The sequence below is a fragment of the Medicago truncatula genome, chromosome 3 (genome assembly GCF_003473485.1).
Source record: "Medicago truncatula cultivar Jemalong A17 chromosome 3, MtrunA17r5.0-ANR, whole genome shotgun sequence".
NCBI classification, from domain to species: domain Eukaryota; kingdom Viridiplantae; phylum Streptophyta; class Magnoliopsida; order Fabales; family Fabaceae; genus Medicago; species Medicago truncatula.
This window is the reverse complement of record NC_053044.1, coordinates 34,544,099-34,567,486: the sequence shown is the minus strand read 5'-3', so window position 1 is coordinate 34,567,486 and position 23,388 is coordinate 34,544,099. Positions and strand designations below refer to the sequence as shown.

Here is a 23,388-nt window from a genome sequence, read left to right as displayed (position 1 = left end):
GGCGGCTCCACTAGAAGGACGCGCCTAGGCCTTGAAGCCTTTTGGAAGGGCGTTCAAGCCTTTGGGAGGGCTCTCAGGCCCTTCTAAAGAGTCTCTAAACCTTTAGAAATTATATTGACGGTTCAAATAAAATTAAATAATTTACTACTTGACAGAAATAAGTTATAAGAAAATAGATTAATAAAATTATTAAACGTTGAAATAAACTAGGGTTAATAGTGTTTTACCCCTGTAATATAGGTCATTTTCGGTGTTACCCCCTGTAAAATATTTTTTTTGGATTTCGTCTCTGTAATTTGAAGATTTTTGGTTTTGGACCTTCATGAATTTTGAATGTACAAAATTGAAGATATGGCGGGGGGTAAAGCAAAATTTGCTCAAATTACAACGGGGTAAACTTAAATTTGCTCAAATTACAGAGGGTGAAATTTTTCATGACGCTCCAAAACCAAAAAATCTTCAAATTACAAGGATGAATTTAAAAAAAGAAATATTATAGGGGGAAAAATCGAAAATGACCTATATTACATGGGGTAAAACACTATTAACCCAATAAACTACTAGCTCAAAATATACTAAATGTATATACAAAGATGAATTTAAAAAAAAAAAAAAAAATTACAGGGGGGAAAATCGAAAATGACCTATATTACAGGGGGGTAAAACACTATTAACCTAATAAACTACTAGCTCAAAATATACTAAATTTAAAAAAAAAAAAAAAATAGTTTTGGTTATTCTCATGCCCAAAACGTTTCCATATATGTTCTATCAATTCTTGTTGCAGGTGTCGATGAATTTTCTTATCTTGAACATGGTGTCTTCTACGTAGGAACTCGCGAAAATCATTATTAGAATCGTCTAGTGGTGCAATCGAGTCATTGCCAAGATGATCATAAGAATAATCAAAATTGCCACCATATGTGGCACGTTCATCTTCAACAATCACGTTGTGTAACATGATGCACATATCCATCATGCGTTTCAGTGAATCCAGATGCCAAGATCGAGCCAGGATACATATGATTGCAAATCGGGATTGGAGAACTCCAAATGCTTGTTCAATATCCTTCCTTGCGTCTTCTTGATGGTGGACAAACAATTTTCTGTTTTCTCCTTGTGGCATTGGGATGCTTTTCACAAATGTGTCCCATTCAGAATAAATGCCATGAGATAAATAATGACCCATATTGTATTCAGTACGATTGACTGAATAACGAATACATAGTCTCATCATATAACAGTTTTTTTTTTGCTTTCGCACCGGTTTCCAACCTACCAAAGGTGGACGATTAATCTGGGTCGTGCGTAGAGGCATGTGCACTGACCAAGCGTTGTTCCCCCTGGAAATCGAACCTGGTATTCTCCGGGTACGTCCTTGAAAGGAGCTCCTTGCCATTGGAGCCCAAACAACTTGATTTCATCATATAACAGTTAGTTACATAATAATTAGCTTTTCGTAAGTAGCTTAATTAGCTTTTACAAATAATTAACATTTATTAAGTCCAACATAAATAAATCTAACATACATAATAATTAAGTCCAACATAAATAAAAATGGCTAGTCATAAAACATACATAATAATATCAATTAAGTTCATATTTATCTCTAATCATGCCACACAAATATTCATAATCTTGTAGTTGTCTTGGATTCATATTCGATGTATCCTTCGTGATAATTTGTAAATAATTGATCTTTGACCTTTCCATATCATTCTCGGTTCTTTGCAGCTCCGCATCGACCCTTTTTTCTCTCTATATCGACTTTTTCACTCTCAATACGTGCATAATCACGTGCAAACCCGGACATTAGTTCAAACTTTTTGTTGAAGTCATTTTTCAAAGTATCAAATTTGGTATAGACATTTCCTTAAGCTTTTCTTTTTCCCACCTTTTGACCGATTGGACACTTCAGTGGATTGTATTCGCTTGTTGGTGGATTAGAAGACGGCGAATATACTCTAGAAGTTGAATTCTTTGTTATTTTTGAAGAAGGTTCTAATGATCACGCACTCCATTTGGGATCATCCTTCATCAATCTCCGCGCACCCTCAAATGTGAATTTTATATGCATGTCGTGGTGAAAAACATCATGTGCAGCCGAAATAATGTCGCTCTCGGAGCTACCACTTTTTTTCAAACCAACGGCTTGTTTGTAGCACCCAACAAACTTTGGAACATAAGGATTGATCGTTTTGTGCCATCGACCTTTTAGTGCCATGAAATTCCTCTCTTGACAATTTTTGTCGTAGTGGTTGTTATAAGCTTCACTAATCTTCTTCCAAAAACTATCTCCTTTTTGATCAATCCCAACAATCGAGTCCTTTGAAATGTTGAACCATGATTGAATAAGACGTTCATCCTCGTTTGGTTGGAATCTTATTTTCGGTGTATTTATAGCCGGTGCGGATCCAGTTTCTTGATCAAGGTTTATAGTTTCCAAGCCACCTTGAGTGCAAGATTTTGGTGTTGGAGTCTCTTGATCATATGATTGCACACCACTATTACCAATTTGAAGCTCATGAGACATAGTGGGGTTAATTGATTGAGATGAAAATTGTTGATATTGATATTGGTAAGGTGAAGTATGATATGAGTAATTTCCAAAGGGTAGATTATTTTGTGGAATTGGGATAAAAGGAGAATTTAAGAAATTTGGATTATGGTTTGGATTTTGGTTATGAGATGTACTTCCAAAATATGAGTTGTTTTGGGATAAAAGAAGAATTGCCACCATTTTATTTATAATTGGACCAAAAGCCTTCATTGTTGGGGTTCATTTTCAATAGAAATGTGTAGATTTTTTTTACTAAGGGATAGGATAAATAGTTAAAATTGTGCATGTAAATATATGTTAAAAAAATTTAGTCGTTGAATTGAAAATGTTTACAGTTGATAAAATAGCGCCCTTGTGGTACTTTGAAAAAAAAAAATATAACGTGATAGTAATAATTTAGGCTTAAATGCTCTTTTCTTCCCTTAACTTGATTTCAAGTATCGGTTTGATCCCATAAATAATAAAAGGTCTGTTTAGGTCCCTTAACTTTATTTAAAGTATCAGTTTGGTCATTTCTGTTAATTTAATTCAAAAAAGCGTTAAGTTTAGGACCAAACTAATACTAATTAAATAAGTTAAGGGACCAAATTTTAACATTTTTTGAATTGAATTAACAAAAAGGACCAAACTGATACTTAAATAAAGTTAAGGGACTTAAACGGATCTTTTATTACTTATGGGACCAAACTGATACTTAAAATCAAGTTAAGGGACCAAAAGAACATTTAAGCCTAATAATTATCTTCACCTATCAATTGAAAAAAAATTACCTGATAGTAATAATTATCTTCCCCTATCAATTGAAAAAAAAAAAAATGTAAGCAAATGTCAATTAAAAGTGGGTTGCAATGCAGTGTCACTTTGTTGAGTTTAGATACTCTCTTGCCATACCAAATAGAAGCTTGCTTTTTTGACTTCCAATATTTCCTAGAAAAACATGAAAATGATTAAAAAATTCAGCGGTAGTTAATTACCGTCAATTTTCTAGTTATAAGTCGGCGGTAGTTAACTACCGCGGAAAACATTTAAGTATTTTTCATGTGTTGTTAAGAAGTTTTTTATGTTAAAAAAGCAATTTTCTACCAAATATCCAAGATTTACTGACAAAAACTCTTAGAGTATGTTTGAATTGGAGAATATTTTGAGGTAATGTAATGTTTTGAGGGAATTCAATTATTTTGAGGTGGATTCAAACAATAGAATTCACCTCAAAGTAGTTGAATTCCCTCAAAACATTACATTCCCTCAAAACATTCCCCATCCAAAATACTCTAGGCTTTGTGAAGATATTACCATTTGTCAGCCAATATTTATGCTCTAAGTTGCATGAAAAATAAAGAAAAGTTATCTCATAAATTCTATCTATCTCTCTCCCTCCCTTCCGTAGACTTTCCCTGACAAGGGAATTCAATTCTTGCACATTTACCAACAGTTTGAGTTTGATGACAAAGGAGGAGGGAGAGATGATGGAATACTATGACATCAATTTTGTTTATCAATTTTTTTTTCTCTTCAAAATAATGACATGTAATAGTTGATTTAGTCCAAGAAAAACTGCTGAAAATAGCTTCAAGAAAGTTGCGTGGTTTTATTTTAAGATTAAAAAAGATAATAATTAATAAGATTAAAAAAGATAAAAATAAAAAACAATATTTCCACAATTTACATAATTATGGGAAACGACTTGTGGGAAATATTCAATTCTTTTCATTTTAATTGTTTTAAAGAATCTATAAATAAAAAGACAACCATTTATTCGTATCAAATGTCTCTATATTTTTACCATCTGAGGTGTATCTATGAGAGCAATTATATCATTTTAACCAGAATCACTCTTAAAACAAACAGAGATTATTGTTTGAATAAATGTATTAGTCTTCATTTTAACTTTTGCATTTTTTATATAAACCAATCTGCTAAAAAATATACGCAAATAGATTATTAAGAATGAGAGATGGATGTATTCCAATATTTAATAGAGAATGCTAACCAATGCCCTAAGAGCATTAATTAAGCAACCAAAATAAGTACGTTTTTAATAAAAAGTAGTGTAATTATTACTTGGTCAATCTACTTATGGATTCCTTAACCATTGCCCTTAACACTCGTTAGCAAGACTCATATTTATTTAGTCTCACACGAAAATAGTTTAAATTTCGTAGTCAATATGAATAATTGAAATCATTGCTCTTTTTAAGTTACACACATTTTTAATTTGATAAAGATTCAGTTAAAATCTAGTATGAACATGAGTTCAACTCTTGTCATTGTGTGAGAAGTTCATCTGCAAGTAATATGGGAATATATACGTCCAGTTCTTTAAGACTTACGACTTCTCTAATGCTAAGAAACAACTAGAATCAAACTCACTCAAAGTCAAACTTTTTCTTTTTTTTGGTAAAGAAGTCAAACTTTTATGTATCAAAAACAAAAAAATTGTTTAGTACTTTACGGCAGACAAAAAGGGAGTTAAATGCATTTGAAAATATCTCATAAATGATGTTGTCAACCTTAACTAGCACATAGCTGTACCTTTTCGTTTCCTTTCTCTATATAGCATAGCATCCCATTGAAAGAAATTGTTCCAAACCTTTTAGTTTGTTAATATGGAGCAAGAAAAAGAGAAGAGAGAAGAAAGGGAGCATGAGAAATGGGTTTATGATGGTTCTGTGGATTGTAAAGGCAAAGTTCCCCTTCGTGCTAAAACTGGTGTATGGATAGCTTCTCTCTTTGTCCTAAGTAAGATATCTACTTTAGTTCATCACTTTTTTTTCTTATGAAGTTTGCAACAATTGTAAAAATATACTATTTTAATACAACATTACAATAATGGTTAATATTTCGTTTTAAAGCTTCATTTTCATCATAAAAAGAAGTAGCACCTGTTACAAGATTATAATTAGCTACGACATATATGTGAAACAAACAAAGTAGTTTGACACAAGTAAATATGACGAAGTTTAAGTGAAATTGTTAGGGTTGTATTTGTGTTCGACTCTTTCGATGAAACAATTATTAATCAAAACTTAATTACATCTTGTTTAAATTTGGGATTACACGACCTTTTTTCTACATAAATAAAAATAATTCCTCCCAAATTAATTGAAGGCCGGAAATTTCAACAATTAGGGTTAGCAAAAGCATGTAAACAAATAGTATCATCACAACAAACAATAGAAGCCGGCAAATGTTCTTCAAAGTACAAGTGCATTGAAAATTGTAGATAAACTATTTTTTCCCCCTCTTTTTGGACTATTCCTATGCATTACTTTTGCATACCGACTTATAATTTATTTTCATTTTTTCCAAAGAGAAAATTTAAAAGGAAAAATAGAAAACAAACAAAAAAAACTAGTTCTAAGGCAAACAATGCCAAATCCTAAAGAAGTCATATGAAAGAAATGTCTTATTTTTTATTTTTTTGTTGACGTTTAATCTCTTATTATTTATTGCTACTTATTACTAGTAATTGTCATAAAACTGTACAATAGACGTGTCTGAATAACTTGGTCATTTTGTTTTCATGTGGTGCAGCAATTGAATTTAGTGAAAGGGTAAGCTTCTTTGGAATAGCTGCAAATCTTATATCATACCTAACTAAGGTGATGCATGAAGACCTCAAAACTGCAGCAAAGGATGTAAACTATTGGTCAGGAACAACAACCTTGATGCCTCTAATTGGTGGATTTCTTGCTGATGCTTACACTGGTCGATTTCCTATGATCCTATTTTCTTCCCTCGTCTACCTTTTGGTAAATCTTTTTATACTAATGTCATGCATAGTTTATTTTAATTATTGTTTATTTATTTACTATTAAAGTCTTTGTAAAAAAAAATTACTATGAAGCTTGCATCTGTTTTGAACATTAAAATCAACAGTCTGTTCGTAAGTATAACTCATACCATAAAAAAACTCAATGAAAAGTTTACTATCTTGAGACTTGGATTCAAACTCAATCAGAGCTTAAATAATAATAATATATCAGTATCAACATGGTCCACATATTATAAGAATTGATTCTCAAGCAGAGATTAAACATTTAAGGCTTTATTTGCATCTGTTATATCATATCTTTAATCAATATGGCCCACCACAATATGGACAACAAATTTCAATTTATTTTTTGACAGTATTTATAATTTAGTTTTTTTATCAAAGCACTAGAATAAAAAAGATAGGAGATATCTGAACCAGTACAACAGAGTCAGAAAGCGTATAACTTTCAAAAAGAAAGACTAGATCTATCCCTCTAAAAGAAAGATCCTAAGGAAAGAGGTGGCTAAGTCCACCATAATACAGAAAAGCTAAAGTGATTACAAGACTACCCTCTCTAAGAAATTTAATACAAAATAGTGATATTCCTATCTATGCTTTTGCAAATGTACCAACTATTTTGTAGCTGCCAAGACAGGATTGGAGTTACACTTTTAGGCACGGGTCCTCATTCCCGACTGAGTTAAAGCTAGCAAGCCTCACTTTGTGCACATGCTTCTTCTTCTTTTTCTCTGCCTTAGTGCTCTCCGATAGACTTGGATAATGTTTCTCAAAGTCAGATATGAGGGTTTCAACCTTGTCCTCTTCCGCCTCAATTCTCTTGTCAGGGTTGATAGTGTCCTCCATCACCTCTTCTACTTCATCCCCCCAAAATTATTTATTTGCTTATACATAATACATCAAATTAAAATCGAACGAATTTTTATCAACAATGAATTGGTTAAACTAATAAGAGACTTGAACCCCCTAAACATGTGCTCCGTTCTAAGGGTGACAATTTAGTCCATCAAATCCATTCAATGCAAAATCCATCTAATCCGTCCACCAAACAAACTTTTTCAAATTGATTGGATCCAATCTATCCATTTAAAAATGGGTATTGCTACAACACACCCATTCACTTGTGTGAAGGTGTGTTTTAGCATGAAACACCTTTTCAATTGGATACTAAAAGCCCTTATTTTCATTATAAAATCAATGAAGACAAAAGGATAGGATTGTTATTTCAATTTAATTTAATTATTACCAAAATCATAAATCTCCTTTTTTCTCTTCCAGCCGCTACACCGCTTTTACCAATCTCTTCACACTATTCAACTTTCTTCAACCAATCATCTTCTTCATATTTGAGAATGAGAAATAAGAAAACCACTCCATATGTAATATAAATCTAATGAACCAAATATAAAAAATATTTCCAATAATAAAAAATTAAAAAATATTTCAATATTAAAATTAATTAAGAAAAAAATGAAAAATATAACTCTTTTTTTTTTCTTCTGGAAATAGAAAACTTAAAATTAGAGATATTTGATATAATTAACAATTAATTATTTTAGTAAATATTAAAAAAGAATTAATAAAAATATAATTCAGCAACTATCCACGCACTGCTGGAGCATCGACGACTTCCAGAGCTCCGTCATGAGTCATCGGAAAATTGGTTGGAGCGCCGCCGCACGCCTTCGTGGGGTCGCCGGAGCTATGCCGTGGTCAACGCCGTCGATGGCATGTTGACCACCAGCTGCCACCCCATCATATTTTTTATTATTTAATTAATAATATTAAATATTTCTTAATTATTTAATTAATTGGGTTTCTTTAAAAAAAACATTGGGCTAAAAAAATTCAGTATTGAGCCTTGCTAAATAAAATTTCTTTGGATTGAATTCATGAAAAAATTAATTAATAAATGATAGAGTTTAATATATGGTGGGATGGATATCTATCCATTAATAATCTAATAATAGATAAATCGGATAAATTTTATATTTAATGGGTTAGATTGGATGGATTTTTTTTTTTAATTTTATAAAAAGTGTATTTTAATGGACTATTGGATTGTTTTGATCTATCCAATAGTATTCAAATCCTTATCCATCCGATTTGTCCATTTTGCCACCCTTAGTTAAGGATTTCATTTCTGCCTCATGCGTATGGTAAAAATCGGGTTGATTTGCAGAGGAGAACCCACCTTATGTGTTCCATAGGTTCCCCAACAGAGATTAGCCACTGCTAAGCGGTGGAAACTTTCTACCAATGATATGGGAACCCAAAAAAATATAATGGAATGAACTTTAACGTAGCCTTTAGCCTCTGTTTGGCTCTCATTTCTAGTTGTTCAAACCAGGGGTTAATCCTGTTGACTATGTCTCAATACATACCAAGTTTAAAGACATGCAACACAAAGAAATGTCTGCAGCCAAGAAAACTTCATGAAGTAGTTTTCTTCCTTGCCCTTTACTGTATCTCCTTGGGCACTGGAGGACACAAACCATGCTTGGAAAGCTTTGGAGCTGATCAATTTGATGAAGATCACGTCGAAGAAAGGAAGAAGAAAATGTCTTTCTTCAACTGGTGGAACTTTGCATTGTGTTTTGCATTGCTTCTTGGTGCAACAGTGATTGTTTATGTCCAAGACAATGTTAGTTGGGGAGTTTCTTGTCTAATTCTCACAATTCTTATGGCTCTATGCATCATAGCTTTCTATCTAGGGAAACCTTTTTATAGGTATAGAAGGCCAGAAGGAAATACTTTAAAACCAATTATACAGGTACTAGTTGCAGCTATAAGGAAAAGAAAATTATCCTGTCCTTCAAATCCTGATTTGTTCTATGAAATTCCAAAGTCAGATAAGTCTCAAGGAAGGCTTCTATGCAATACTAGCAACCTAAGGTATGAAACATACTTGTCATTTCAAATCAATGCTTATTAGTTATTATCAAATCAATACTTTTTAACCTCAAAATTCAATGGAATATTATATATTTTCACATTGAAGCTGCGTCTGATTTCCAACGTGACACCGGCATATGTGCTTACATTTAGTTATTTATTTTCTAAAACTACTATCGATGCTAGTGTTGTGTCAGGTGTTGTGTTTGTATCTACGTGGGTGTTTCAATATTTTAGATTGACTTATTTGAACTTAATAACTGACATAAAGACTTGTAAGATTGTTTAGAGAACTTATGAAAATAATTTATAACATGTCCATTATCTACTGATATAAAGATTTATGGGAAATGTTAACGAGTGCTCCCGGACACTAGTTAAGGAATTATAAAAAGAAACATTTTTTTGAAAATTGTGTATTTTACTTTTTGAAACTTGAAAACGTGTTGTTTTTAATGCTAACTTTGTATTTTCTTTCCATTTTTGATTGCTTAACTAGTGCCCCGGGAGCACCGGTTAACATGACCAAAGATTTATAAGACTATTTCGGCAAGCTTATAGAAACAGTTTATAACATCGTCATGAGTTGTTTTCAACTTTCTTTTCCATATGATCTTAACGACAGCCAACGAAAACTGCTTATATCTTATATGGAAGCATTTTGAGTTTACTTTACATTTTGTTGTATAAAAAGTAATCTTTTTATATGATAAACACTTACGCTATAGACGCTTACTTAATTTGTTTATCGACGCATGGCCAAAATTTATCCACATTAGCATGAGTGTTTGAACTTCCTTTCGAAAATATCGAACTGTAAATTTGAACTTATTCTTTGTGAACTAAACTATACAACTTTTCTAGTATAAACTGATAATTAGGACATTAAAAACAAAGCCAAAAACCCTACTAAATCAAATAATGTCTAATATAACTTGAAATGATGAATAGGTTTCTTGACAAGGCTGCAATATTAGAAGACACGCCTGTTAATCCAAAACACAATCCATGGAGATTAGCAACAGTGACAAGAGTTGAAGAAACAAAGCTTGTTCTTAACATAATCCCCATATGGCTAGCTTCATTAACAACTGGAATAACTTTAGCACAAGCTACAACACTCTTTGTAAAACAAGCAGCTTCAATGAACTTGAAGCTAAGCGACAATTTCACAATCCCACCAGGTTCTGTTGTCTCTGTTACAGCAATTGGCACCTTGATATTTGTTCCCTTATATGACAAAGTTCTTGTACCAATTATGAGAAAAATCACTGGTAATGAAAGAGGCATCAGCATCCTTAGAAGAATTGCCATTGGCTTAGCATTTTCAGTCATGGTTATGATTGTTGCAGCCTTAGTAGAAGCTAAGAGACTTAGAATGCATGAGCAAGAAATTCTCAGATCAGGAGAAACAGGAAAAAATACTATGAGTGTCTTTTGGTTAGTCCCTCAATATTTGATCCTTGGTTTCGGTGATTCATTTTCCCTTGTTGGTTTACAAGAGTATTTCTACGACCAAGTTCCTGACTCAATGAGAAGCTTAGGAATGGCATTATATCTTAGTGTGATTGGAGTTGGAAGTTTCTTAAGCAGTTTTCTAATCACTATTGTGGCTCATGTGACAGAAAAGAATGGTAAAAGTTGGATTGGGAAGGATATAAATTCAAGTCGTTTGGATAGGTTTTATTGGATGTTGGCAATTATCAATGCTTTGAATTTGTGTGCTTATCTCTTCTTAGCAAAGAGGTATACTTATAAGAGTGTTCAGAGGATAGGTAATGAAATTGATGCCGGTAAGAGTGATGATGGGGTAGACATGATGGCATGATGAGAGCTACAATGGTTTGATCTCGCATTTATATTTTTTTGCTGAATCAAGTGTCTTACATTGTTTCGCCAAGTTTACATTTGTTGTATATTACCTAATGTATGGCTTGCTAAAATTAGATCCAAGGATATAATGATAAGTATATACTTTATGCTTTTCAAGAGATTTTATTCTGATGAGTAGTTTTGAGAATGTAGATTATGTTTGAGTGCAATCTTTTGATCCTTGCAGTACTGAATAGTTGAGTATTTAAAGATGAGGGAATTTTAGAATCTTGGAGAGCAAGTTAGAAATATAGTCGTTACGTTGGTTTCTTTTGTGGTGAATTCAGAATCTTGAGAGCCAAGGAATGATGTTGCTTTTTCTATGGTTTTTATTTTACAGTCTTTGAGAACAAGTAACTTCTATTCTGATGCCGGATCAGAACCTTGTTTAGATATGTTTCGTCCTGATGACTTGATATGAATGTCATTTTGATCTCTGATTTTGATATTTTGATGTTTGGTCCAGATGTTTTGTCCTGATGACTAGATGTTTGGTATTCTTTGGGAGCATCATGACCGTCTTCATAAGTGTTCTGAACGATTTCTCCTTCAAAATATCATTCTAATTTTGATTAAATTGATCGTCTTCTGAAGGATTTCTCCTTAAAAAATTGCTTGATTTTTCATCTTCAAGTGTTACCTTGAAATATTTGAAAAATTTGCTTTGAATTCTTAGCTAGCTGCATCTATCATGTGACGCATAATGATATAGTTTAGATTCAATGGTTTCTTGTTCATGAGATGGTATATCTATAATGAGTATGTTTGTGCCACTCTCTCAAGACTTCCAACTTTTGGTTTTAAGGAGTGAAAGTTGTGAAGAATTTTTGGAAGATTCTTGAGATTTGAAGCTCTACAAGTCTCATCAAGATTCTTGAGAATTTCAGAGACAATGTAATCTTTGATGACTTGAGAATACAATGATTCTTTACACATTTCCTCACCAATGTTTGGAATGTTCAAAGCTTTTCCGATGGATTTAGCGGCGAGTTTAATAGTGCATGTGCCAGGCTCGCCGGATGGTAAAACCACCCCTACTCCAACCAGATTATGCTTGGCTCTTAAAATCAAAGTATATTCCTACAACAATATGTATTAGCTAGAGTTTAGTTTTCTTGATAATTCTTTTTATCATACTTATTTGAAAATAAATGAACATGTTTTGGTTTCTTAGAGGAAGAGGGAGGCTTCTCAGTTTTATTGCCTCTTTTTCGAGGTGGATTTAGAGGGTTTTTATCTCAACTTGAGACTATAATGAATAAGAAATTTCAGAAGGTTTACAAAAAAATTGAAGATGCCAAATTGTTTATTTATTTTATTGATAAAGAAAATTACCATTATAAATTTAATAGTTTAAATAAACGGTAAAATAAGAAGAAAAAATTACTAACCAACTTGATATCTCTTTTTCCTTGCTTTCATTTTCATGGCAAAATATTTTATTTTTTTGTTTGAAGGAACAACATAGAGCCAATTTTCCTAAAAAATTACAGAGGTTTCGGGTTTAAGCTCTACCAACATATATTAGAGAGAGATAAATATAATTTTTTTTATGAACATTGATCTCTAATTTCTAAAGTCTTTCCACCATCCTATCACTCTATTTTATTTTTCTATGAGAAAAATAACAGAGAAACGTGAGAATCTTGTAAATAGCAATATAGTAGTATATATATTATATACTAGTATTATTTTAAAGCAAGAAATATTTTAGAATCAGCATCATAGGACAGAAAACCAAGGATGAACCGCTGAGGGTTTTGTAGTGACTGCCTTTTTAGTTATTTCAGTACTTGTCTTTTTATAGTTTGAAAAAGAAAACTTATAATATTTGATTATAGACACAGCTTTCATGACCAATGAAATTGTGTAACCATTGAAGAAAATCAAAAGTTTCTTCAATTGTGATCTTAGCTATGTATAAAATATTTATATTTAATTGAATAAAGTTTTGTTAACGGATGTCCCAATATTTTTCTTAGGCAGGACTTTTATAATGCCATTGTCTTTCGAATTTTAGATTCTCCTAATTATCTCTTTTGCTGTTATTATTGAGGGTTTTGGCCTAGTCCCTCTCTTTTGTACAGTTTTTCCTTTTTTAATAAATTTTTTGAGAAGATGGTAGAGGATAGGAGCAGCTACGGGATGTCAACCTAGTTATTACGTCTAAGTTCTCCTTGATGCCTCCCTTGCTCTCTTGATTTATAAAAAAAATCAATATAAAATGATCAAATATTCCTTTTTAAGAACAACAAATGTGCTAATAATAAGAATATTTAAGAACCCTTGACGATATTTCTCTAATTGTTTTTTAAGAAGGCAAGAGTAAAATATATTAAAAATCATCCGTATTACGCGCAAGATGTGCCTAAAGGGAAAATAATACAAATAGTCAACATAATAAAGATGAAGAACGACAATTACAAAGTTGTTGTGTACCTTATACAGAGTGACGGTGAAGACCATCAAAAGTAAAACCCGATTTATTCTTTTTAAGATATTAAATATACAAGACACATCTCTTATATATCCTTTTTATTTAGTTCAATTTTAATAGATGTGAACAAACTTGAATTCAAATACTTGTACATTAATTTTTCCATTTAGTTATTTTCTGTTGCAAAAATTTATTAACTTGTTAAATGACCTTTATACACTACCAGCTACATTTTTTTTTATCAATTTAAATTACCACTACTAGCTGCTTTTTAATAGTAATTTGTTAGCTATATTATATTGGAAAGTGGTTAATGAGCCGTTAGGACGAATCGTTCGAGAGAACTGAAGTTTGATTTATGAGCGAAGCAATTTAAGGTTAGATTTTACTTATCTTCTAATTGAACTCCGAATTACTAAGACACTCGTCACCTTGGAACTAGAGGGTTAGCCACAAAAAATATATTTATTCTTCGGTATTGGTATTAATATTGCAATACCATCAATAAATTGGTTTAAATGGTAAGAGATTTTGAGCCCCTTAAGCAATTAGTTAGGATTCAATATGCGACTCTTGTGAATGAAAAATATTTGGTTAAAATGGAAGAATCCATGTTGTATGTCCCACAAGTTCCTCGACCAAGATTAGTCACCGCAAAATATTAGTTGAAACTTCACACCTATAACATGATAAAAAATATTAAATTGCAATATTTTAAACCGGGTGTAATTATCTCTACAAACAAACTGTATCACTATTAGTGTATGGTTGTCAACCAAATCAAATATCATTAGTTGCAATCATTTGATTATGAACTAAAAAGGTCCATTTCATAATTTTTTTAATATGATTTTGTTTTTTATTAGAGCCATTAAAATTCATGTATTATTATTATTCTTGCAGATTCCATTTAAAATGTCACCTAATGACATCACCAATCATAGAAATCACTCTTCCTTTTAAGTGGTCTATTTAACAAACCAATTCCATTGATGACCCTTTAACTTGCCTCTTCAATTTGTAAAATTGGAGCAAGTCATGGAGAAGAGAAAAGGAGATAAAAGTGAAGAAAGTAATGAAGAAAAATGGGTGTATGATGGTTCTTTTGATTATAAAGGAAGAGTTCCTCTTCGTGCTTCCACTGGTGCATGGAAAGCTTCTTTCTTTGTCATCAGTAAGATACTATCATTAGTTTATTTCATGTTTGTAGCTACACTAAAAAAATGTTTTTATTTCATCAATGCTTTAACATGTAACATGTTTTACTTGATTTTGAGCAGTGGTTGAAATTAGTGAAAGGATGAGCCACTATGGACTAACCATGAACCTTATCACATACCTGACTGAAGTGATTCATGAAGATCTCAAAACAGCTGCTAAAAATGTAAACACCTGGATAGGAGTAACAACTTTAATGCCTCTGGTAGGAGGATTTATTGCTGATGCATATACTGGTCGATTTCATATGGTCCAATTGTCATCCGTAATTTATCTGACGGTAAATATTTTTCATTTTCGTAGTGTATTACGTACCCTTTTTTTAAACTTTTTATGTACTTTTTCACCTAGTTTATTCCAACTTAGATTAAAAAGAAAACAGGATAAATGAGTTGATACATCGAGTTGCGGTCATCAGAGACACATCAAAACATGGATTTGGATCTGATGTAGTTAGCGCATCAGTGATCATTGGATTGAGATCAGACAGTTTAGATTTCAAGCTTGATATTTCAGTTTTTCTAAAATCAAAATATGCATTGAAATTTGGACCGTTTAATCCTGATTTAACAGCTGTTGATGTGCTGACTGTATGAATGCATGGAGTTGTTGACTTCAGCAAATCAAAATCTTATGTCACAAGCTACATACTTGGATCTTTTTATAAAACTACGGATTTCACTGTTTATACATCAAATTCAATTTTCAAGCACTGATATACCTATTTCCATGAAAAATATTCCTAATTTCTAGTTGTGAAACTGAAATCAGGGGTTATGTGTGTTGACAATGACTCAATACATCCCAAGTTTGAAGTCATGCCACACAGAGAAATGTCATCGGCCTAGGAAAATTCATGAAGTGGTTTTCTTTCTCGCGCTTTACTGTAAATCTTTCGGAACTGGAGGATACAGACCATGCTTACAAAGCTTTGGAGCGGATCAATTTGATGATGGTCATCTGAAAGAAATGAAGAAGAAGCTGTCTTTCTTCAACTGGTGGAACTTTGGATTGTGCTTTGCAGTGCTGATTAGTTCCACAGTGATTGTATATGTTCAAGACTTTGTCAACTGGGGAGTTGCTACTCTAATACTTACAGCTTTTATGGCTATTGCTGTCATAACTTTCTGTGTAGGTAAGCCCTTGTATAGATACCGGAAGCCGGAAGGAAACCCTCTACTGCCAATTTTACAGGTCCTTGTTGCAGCCATAAGAAAAAGGGATTTATGTTGTCCTTCAAATCCTGCTTTATTGTATGAGCTTCAAATTTCAGACCATTCTCAAGGAAGGCTTCTAAGCCATACTAGCAGATTCAGGTATCACACATACACCTTATCCAACTGAGACTAATTGTTAGAATTAGGGATGAGAATAGACAAGGTCGTCCATAGTTAGAATTCAAAGATATACATATATATTGTATGAATGAATGTTAATTTACCTATAAAGATATACCTGAAAACCCTACTATTAGTCTGATATTGATCACTTGAAATGAATGAATAGGTTTCTAGACAAGGCTGCGATAATCGAAGAGAAATATGGTGAGCAGGAAGTGAATCCATGGAGATTAACGACAGTGACAAGAGTGGAGGAGACAAAGCTTGTCTTGAACATAGTTCCCATATGGCTAACGTTATTAGCAAGTGGGGCATGTGCAGCACAAGGCTCAACTTTTTATGTCAAACAAGCAGCTGCTACAGATTTAAACATAGGCAACGGTTTCGAAATACCGCCAGCTTCCCTGAACGCTATTTCTGCCATTGGTACCTTAATAGGCATCCCGATTTACGATAAGATTTTTGTTCCAATTATGAGGAAAATCACTGGCAATGAAAGAGGCATCAGTATCCTTAGCAGGATAAACATCGGCTTGACACTCTCAGCCATTATTATGGTTCTTTCAGCCTTAGTAGAAGTTAAGAGACTTAGAATGCTTGAGAATGAAATCTTGAGAACAGGGGAAACAGGGCAAGTAACTATGAGTGTGTACTGGTTGTTACCACAAAACTTACTTGCAGGCTTTGCGGATGCATTTCTTATGGTTGGTATACAAGAGTATTTCTACGACGAAGTTCCTGATTCAATGAGAAGCTTGGGATTGGCCTTGTATTTTAGTGTGTTTGGAATTGGAAACTTCTTAAGCAACTTTATAATCGTCGTTGTCGACCATGTCACGGCAAAGAGTGGCAAAAGTTGGATTGGGAAGGATATAAATTCGAGTCGTTTGGATAACTTTTATTGGATGTTGGCAGCTATTAGTTCTTTGAATGTGTGCGTGTTTCTCGTCATATCAAAGAGGTATACTTATAAGACCGTACAGAGGAGAACTACGGAAACTAATGGTTACAAAAGCGATGATGAGAGCATGAAGGAAGCTACTAAGGTCTAGTCCTCTACTATTTCTTCATGTGAATGAAACCTATGATTCATAATATTTATAAGGATTTAAAAATATGCATACTACAAGTGTAAATATATTACAATATTATTTAGTGTTATGTGATTGCATTATTCTTGTTTTGTTAATTGCAGTTTTGCACACTTCAATACTACATATCATTATTTATACCTTTTTGTCTGAAAAATAAAAGAGAAATTAGGTATATGTTAGGATGAGTATTATTTATTTATTTATTTATTATTTACTACATTCTCTTAAATTTAAACAAGGCATGTACTATAATAGTAGTAGTGAATTTATATTTGGACATTCTTATAGAACACACCTTCTCCTCAGAGAATGAAATAGCAGGAGAAGCTATCTAACTTTTTGTGTTGGATTTAAACCAATCCAACATCAAACACTCCAATCCAAACTTCTCGGAGAAGTTGTTTTTATTACAGTGGGAACTGACCAGTCAAGCGAATATGGTCGAGAGTACAACGTAAACCGTATTTATTAACAGCTGCATTAGCCGATCTAAAGCCTCCACCATAAGCTGGAGAAGAATCATTGGCAATCTGGTTCATGAAAAATTCACCCAATTTATTCTCAACTTTGGATATCGCACCTTTCTTTGATGAGTAGGAGGTGGAGGTAGAAGAAGAAGAAGAAGAAGCTGCGGCTGATGTTGATGCCATGGTTCTAGAACCCGACATAACTTCTGCTTCAAGCCACATGTAAGAAAGAACCTGACAAATACCTTCCTCTACTGCAGGATCAAGGTTGCGGTAACCTGATTAGATTAAGATAAATGAGATAAAAATCAAGTCGTGTAATACTAAGGAATTTGATGTCAAGATAAAATCATATAAATATAACCTTTAAGGCGTAACCAACCATGCATCAACTCGTGTGCAAGGATAGCACCTGTGAGTAACCTGCACCCATAAATATATTAGAACACTTGTTATAAAGCCTTAACATATTCACAAACATAAAGTAGAATGTAAATTTTACACCTGAAAATTGTGGTTTACGTTCAAAACTGTGGTTAATTGCCTTGAGTGGATGGTTTGAACAGCGTTAACCATCTAAATTGTTATCGAAACTTAACATCATTTCTCAAAATTCATAGATACTAATTTTTTTTCAAAGTGGATCATCTGTAATTGGAGAGAGACAAAAAGAGAAGTTTCCATTGTTGTGTATTAAATATTAATTACCTCGGAAGACCATAGAGAACAAGAATAGCTGTAACTTCACATTTTCTAATCAACTTTTGAGGTTGACTTCGCATCCCTATTAATCGATGACCTCCAATTTTTGACCATCTATGTACCTGAAAAACAGAAAATCGTAAATAAATAAATGGAAGTACATGAAAACTTCAACATTCTCTAATCTTATAAAACAAAAGCAGAAGGTATTGAAAATCATACACTGGCAACTGTCTGTTCTTCGGAAAGGCATAACCCTCTTGTTTCTGGCATGTGATGGAAACCCTGGTAGAAACCAACCAATTAGAAAGAGTAAGAGGAATTGAATTAATTCCTATGACTGAAAAACAAAGAATGGATGGATTCATTACATTCTTCTCTCCAACGATGGCTTCATTAAGTGCTTCTCTTCCAACTAGAAGCATAGGGATTTGTTGATCGATTCTCATATTCATTCCTTCATAATAGTCTCTAATAGCATGATAAAGAGGTTGACATTCACCAGTATCTGTTATAGCAGATTCCATGCATTCAAAGCACAAAATCCGTCCATCGTCCAATCTAAAGTATCTTTCGCCCCGAGACTTCAAGGAGAAGGTAATTAAAAATATAAATATCAGAAAAGAGAAACATATATATAGCAAAATGTTATTTCCATGATCTTAAAAAGGAGAAAAAAAAAATATTAGTACCTCTAATCTTTCACAGCTACAACAGCGAGATGTATTATCATGTTCATGAGACGGACAGTATTTTTGGTTCCAATAGGGGTGACACCTATACTCAATCAAACCAGAACCATTTATAGGTATCTGCAAGTGAAACAAATTAACATGTATTATAGATTATAGTTCAATAGTAATAGATACAAAGGATATAATGTTTTTTACTATGCTAGTCTTCTGATATATCAATGGTAAGCTATGATGCCATATCATATGATTGATTAATGTGATAAACAGAACTTCTATAATCTTCTAATTGATTAGAAATAAATAGGATGAAACCATTTTAGCGACGATTTCTGTTTCAACACATTTAAGATGTCATGAGAAAACTAGTTCGTTCTGTCATTTAATGACCTTAACTATTGAAGTGGACATTGTGAAAAAGCAAAGGAAGGGGAAGAAAAACTTACATAATGACGGCAAACTTCACATTTAGGATGGCTCAATTCTTTAAAACAATACTTGTGATATGGATGCTTCCCTGACAAAGAAAACTTGGATCAACAGAAACAAAAGGCCGTAAGAGATGGATAAAAGAGAAGTGTTAAAATCAATTTGTCTGTAAGCATAGCTTTGAAAGTGTAAATAGCATACTTTTGTTGGAAAATATTGAAGTATGATAAATGTATGAGTGCATCTACATGATGTGCCTGTGTAAATGTGTGTTAAGGCTTGAAAATAGATTATATCAATATATGCTCTAAATCTCAAGATGATCAAATCAAAATACCTCACGCTCGGTAATAGGATGATGACAAGAGTGACACCGAAAGCAGTCTGGATGAAAATAACTATGTTCGACTCCCAAACAATTACCGTAGAGTATCTCCTTGTTGCACCCTCCACATATTCTGTTATGCGATGGCATGCTGCATATTATCAGTTGTAAATAAGTGATGAAGAAAAACCGTCAGATATTGATTTATTGGAACACGTAAGCATCAGAACAATGAAACAAAAACAAAAACTAACTACATAATGTATGTTAAAGCGAGTCAATAGAGAAATCTAAGGTTATTTCAAAACTCTGTTCAAATTAATACTTGATAAATTATAGTGTTACAACACACGTACATACATGCGTAATGTAAGAGAAATCTTGAATTATATGATGTTGGCTGGAAGTATCCAAAAACAAATTTAAACCATCATGCTATTTAAGTATTGATCAAATTAGAAGAGCAAAATTTACCTGTATCCGCGGGGATAAAAAGGTATAGGGGCGCATGGAGGGTGTAGAGATGAGTGCATGCGATCCTGGAGTCCTTTTGCATAATCATCATCAGTTCCCGTTCGCCATCTATATCCTTAATGAGAAAATGCAAATAAAAGTTTATTTCTTGATTTTCAAGATTGTTATAGTTAGAGAGCAAGAAATTTGTTGAAAATTAGTACCTACCTGCTGGTATCTTTAAATCTTCACTTAAAGAAAGTGCAATTGCGTTGTTCAAATCCTCTTCCTCCTTCTTAGTTCTAGCACGGTTATCCTATTAGCATCAAGAATATTGTTTAGTACATTGATCTAGGAGCTTTTTTATAGACACATAAGCGGAAATTAACGCAGTGACCTACACTCTAAATAGATATTCTTAAACAGAACAATGTTATCATTAAGCTATAAATGAGACAAAGAAGATAGTTGAGTCATTGGTACCAAGGATCTAGGCGGAGCTCGCCAAGCCATGTTTTCGTCTACAGGTTGCTGTAAAAGATGACCACCACCCCTTCCTCTATTGGATCCAATTTTGAAAATCTTGCCAAACCATTTCATAAAACCAGACTTCCTCTCTGAGTATGAAGAAGAAAAATCCCCTGTTTCCCACCAAAATTGCAACAACAAAAAAGGGTTTAATTGAAATAGCTAAGTCATAGTATAAATCAAATTTCACATATCAACAAGGGTCGTTTCGATAAGTAACTTCATTAAGAGCTTATATATAAGCTATATCTATAACAAAAGATAAAATAAAATCAATTTATTTTCGTATAAGTTATAAGCTAAAAACAACTTATGAACATTTCATACTTTCTTTAATATCGCATCACGGTGAGAATCAACAAAAAATAAAAAACAAGAATATATTTAAGTTAAAAAAATAGCAGCATGATGTTGCAAAGTTTCATTAGTCTTCCATGAAGCTCTAAGTAATAATACAAAAGGAAGAACAAATAGGAAAAAGAAGAGAAAGAAAATACCATATATGCAAGGGTGAGAAAGAATATTAATATCTGAAGGAGGTGCCATAACGACGATGGAAGCCTATATGTATAGATTTTGTGGTTATGTGAGAGCAAGAGAAAATGAAAATGATGGGGAGAGAAAAGAAGGGTTTGGAGAGAGAGAGAAAGAGATGAAAAACAAGTATAATCATTAAACATGGTTAATAGTGGTTGAAAAAGAAGGGAGAAGAATCTATGAAGGAAGTGGTATAGGGAGAGATTCTTGGCTTGGAAAGCAATGAAAAGAAAGTAGGGAATTGCAGAAAGATGGAATAGAATAGAATAGATAGGTTCTCTTGTTTGTTGATAGAGAATATTAAGCAACGGTGGATTGTGTTGCAGAGAGAATCATTTTGTAATGCTGAGATATGATAAAATTCTCAGGTATTGTGAGAGAGAGAGAGAGAGAGAGAGAGAGAGAGAGAGTTAAAGGAAAGAAAGAAAGAAAAAAAAATATCAAGCATAAAAGTGTTTGTGTTTGCATGCATGGATGAGTGTTGTATTTGTATTGCTTTATGGTCCAAATTTGGAAGCATTTTTTTTGCATGGTAAGAAGAGAGGGAGTGTGTTCAATAGTTTTCTTTCCTTTCAAACTAGACAATTTTTTGGACAACTAAATTTTATGAAATATGGTGTTGGCTTGTGACGAATTAACACGAAATTAAATTACATATATTAATTTAAAAAAGATTCTAAAGTTATTAAAGTGAAAACTATCCAAAAGACGAAAGTCAATTTCTTTAAAATTGGATAAAATCGACTAATTTCTTCAGGTTCTTTCCAATTTAAGAGAGTTTAATACGTTTTAATTGCGGTTCAGCTTCAATTTTATCTAGATTCATTTTTTACAAATGATTTAACACTAAATTTGTATGTAAAAATGCAAAATCGGGGATTGTACAAGTTAAAATTCAATTTTAATAATCTTCATGAGCACGAGATGTATCCAAATAGTACAAAAGAATAAATTGTACCCCTTTTGATATAGAAATATTTTTTTAAACTTTTGAAAGAATTTTAAATTACATCTCCCTATTTTTGATGTTAAAATATACACTTTTCTTCTTTGAAAACAGTATTAGAAGAAAATTGATTTTATTTGAAGATATTTTTTCTAATAAAGCACTCAAGAAAAAAAGAACTTTTACAATGAGATTTTTTCAAGTAACATCTAATTAATTTGCTGTATACAGCTAAATAAATTTGAAAATTAGTAGTTGCTCATGATCAATGAGAAATTTTAGAATATTTGAAAATAATATTATGTTTTTAGATGGACGAAATGACAATATCCATTGAAAACTCACACATAAAAGTAGAGAAAAAGTAGAGAAGTTGAAGTTTAAATCCTAATCACCAAGTTCGGCCAAACATTTTCGACATTTTTATCAATTGACTGCGGACTTGACAATAATATTCTGATAGTAATTTATTGACAACTTTTCCCTTTATGTTTTTCATCTATATACCATTCTCAAGCTGTGAGCATATGTTATTATCCTTTTATTCCTTTTATCAAAACAAACCTTTCTTCTGTTTCGGTTTGACATGAAAAAAGCAACAATAATATATATTTTTCTTTCATCATGCTCAGTTCACACACAGAGAGAATCTACGCGTTCACTTGCGTAGGCATATCTCGTGTACATACATAACTAAAAGATATACCTGCGTAATTATCAAATTAAATTACATAAAAATGTGTCATAGTTTTTTTCCCTATTTTCTATTAAAAACGTCTATTTATACTGGAAATTACTTTTTCTTAAGGAGAAATTACATATTTTTTAAAAGCGCGTTTGTTTTTGTACCCAAAGTGCTCCATCCTCTGCAACGATTTTTGTACGGTATGACATGGTGGCGAGAGAAAAAACCGTGAGATCTTATGATTTTAAGATATAGATCGCGCTTTTAACAATTATGGGTGTGACATAATAAGTGAATACTTTTGTATAAAACTAATAAATATTTTAGAATAGATTTATATCTTTTTTTTTTTTTGAAGAGGCTAAAATGAAATATATTACCAACTCAAAATGTCCTTCCTAGCACAAGGTGTGCCAAGAGAGAACAAAACAAT

At 32.5% G+C, this 23,388-nt stretch overlaps 4 protein-coding genes across 7 annotated transcripts; 2 read left to right on the top strand and 2 right to left on the bottom strand.

Moving 5' to 3' along the window:
* Window positions 1–2,008: 2,008 nt before the first annotated feature.
* Window positions 2,009–2,533, bottom strand: LOC11415838 (glutathione S-transferase T3). Its single transcript, XM_003600749.1, has one exon. The coding sequence runs from the start codon at window positions 2,531–2,533 to the stop codon at window positions 2,009–2,011; it is 525 nt and encodes a 174-aa protein (XP_003600797.1).
* Window positions 2,534–5,087: 2,554 nt separating this feature from the next.
* LOC11406746 (protein NRT1/ PTR FAMILY 5.6) lies at window positions 5,088–11,178 on the top strand. Its single transcript, XM_003600747.4, has 4 exons — window positions 5,088–5,299; window positions 6,095–6,312; window positions 8,686–9,230; window positions 10,182–11,178. The coding sequence occupies exons 1-4, from the start codon at window positions 5,167–5,169 to the stop codon at window positions 11,056–11,058; spliced, it is 1,773 nt and encodes a 590-aa protein (XP_003600795.2). The 5' UTR covers window positions 5,088–5,166; the 3' UTR covers window positions 11,059–11,178.
* Window positions 11,179–14,475: 3,297 nt separating this feature from the next.
* Window positions 14,476–17,286, top strand: LOC11409729 (protein NRT1/ PTR FAMILY 5.6). The gene is made up of 4 exons (XM_003600745.4): window positions 14,476–14,713; window positions 14,820–15,037; window positions 15,529–16,073; window positions 16,264–17,286. The coding sequence occupies exons 1-4, from the start codon at window positions 14,578–14,580 to the stop codon at window positions 17,147–17,149; spliced, it is 1,785 nt and encodes a 594-aa protein (XP_003600793.1). The 5' UTR covers window positions 14,476–14,577; the 3' UTR covers window positions 17,150–17,286.
* A 129-nt stretch (window positions 17,287–17,415) lies between these two features.
* LOC11406663 (protein DA1-related 2) lies at window positions 17,416–21,437 on the bottom strand. 4 transcript variants are annotated; one of them, XM_003600744.4, is made up of 12 exons: window positions 21,285–21,437; window positions 20,743–20,900; window positions 20,488–20,575; window positions 20,281–20,395; window positions 19,819–19,957; window positions 19,499–19,582; window positions 19,053–19,172; window positions 18,732–18,944; window positions 18,583–18,645; window positions 18,367–18,482; window positions 18,023–18,081; window positions 17,416–17,936 (listed from the first exon to the last, which is right to left on the bottom strand). In XM_003600744.4, exons 1-12 carry the CDS (start codon window positions 21,331–21,333, stop codon window positions 17,599–17,601), a joined length of 1,542 nt encoding a protein of 513 aa, XP_003600792.2. In that variant the 5' UTR covers window positions 21,334–21,437; the 3' UTR covers window positions 17,416–17,598. The 4 variants fall into 4 exon arrangements, with proteins under 4 accessions (XP_003600792.2, XP_039687348.1, XP_039687347.1 ...); XM_039831414.1 differs by having other exon boundaries at window positions 17,416–17,912; XM_039831413.1 differs by having other exon boundaries at window positions 18,041–18,081.
* Between the last annotated feature and the right edge of the window lie 1,951 nt (window positions 21,438–23,388).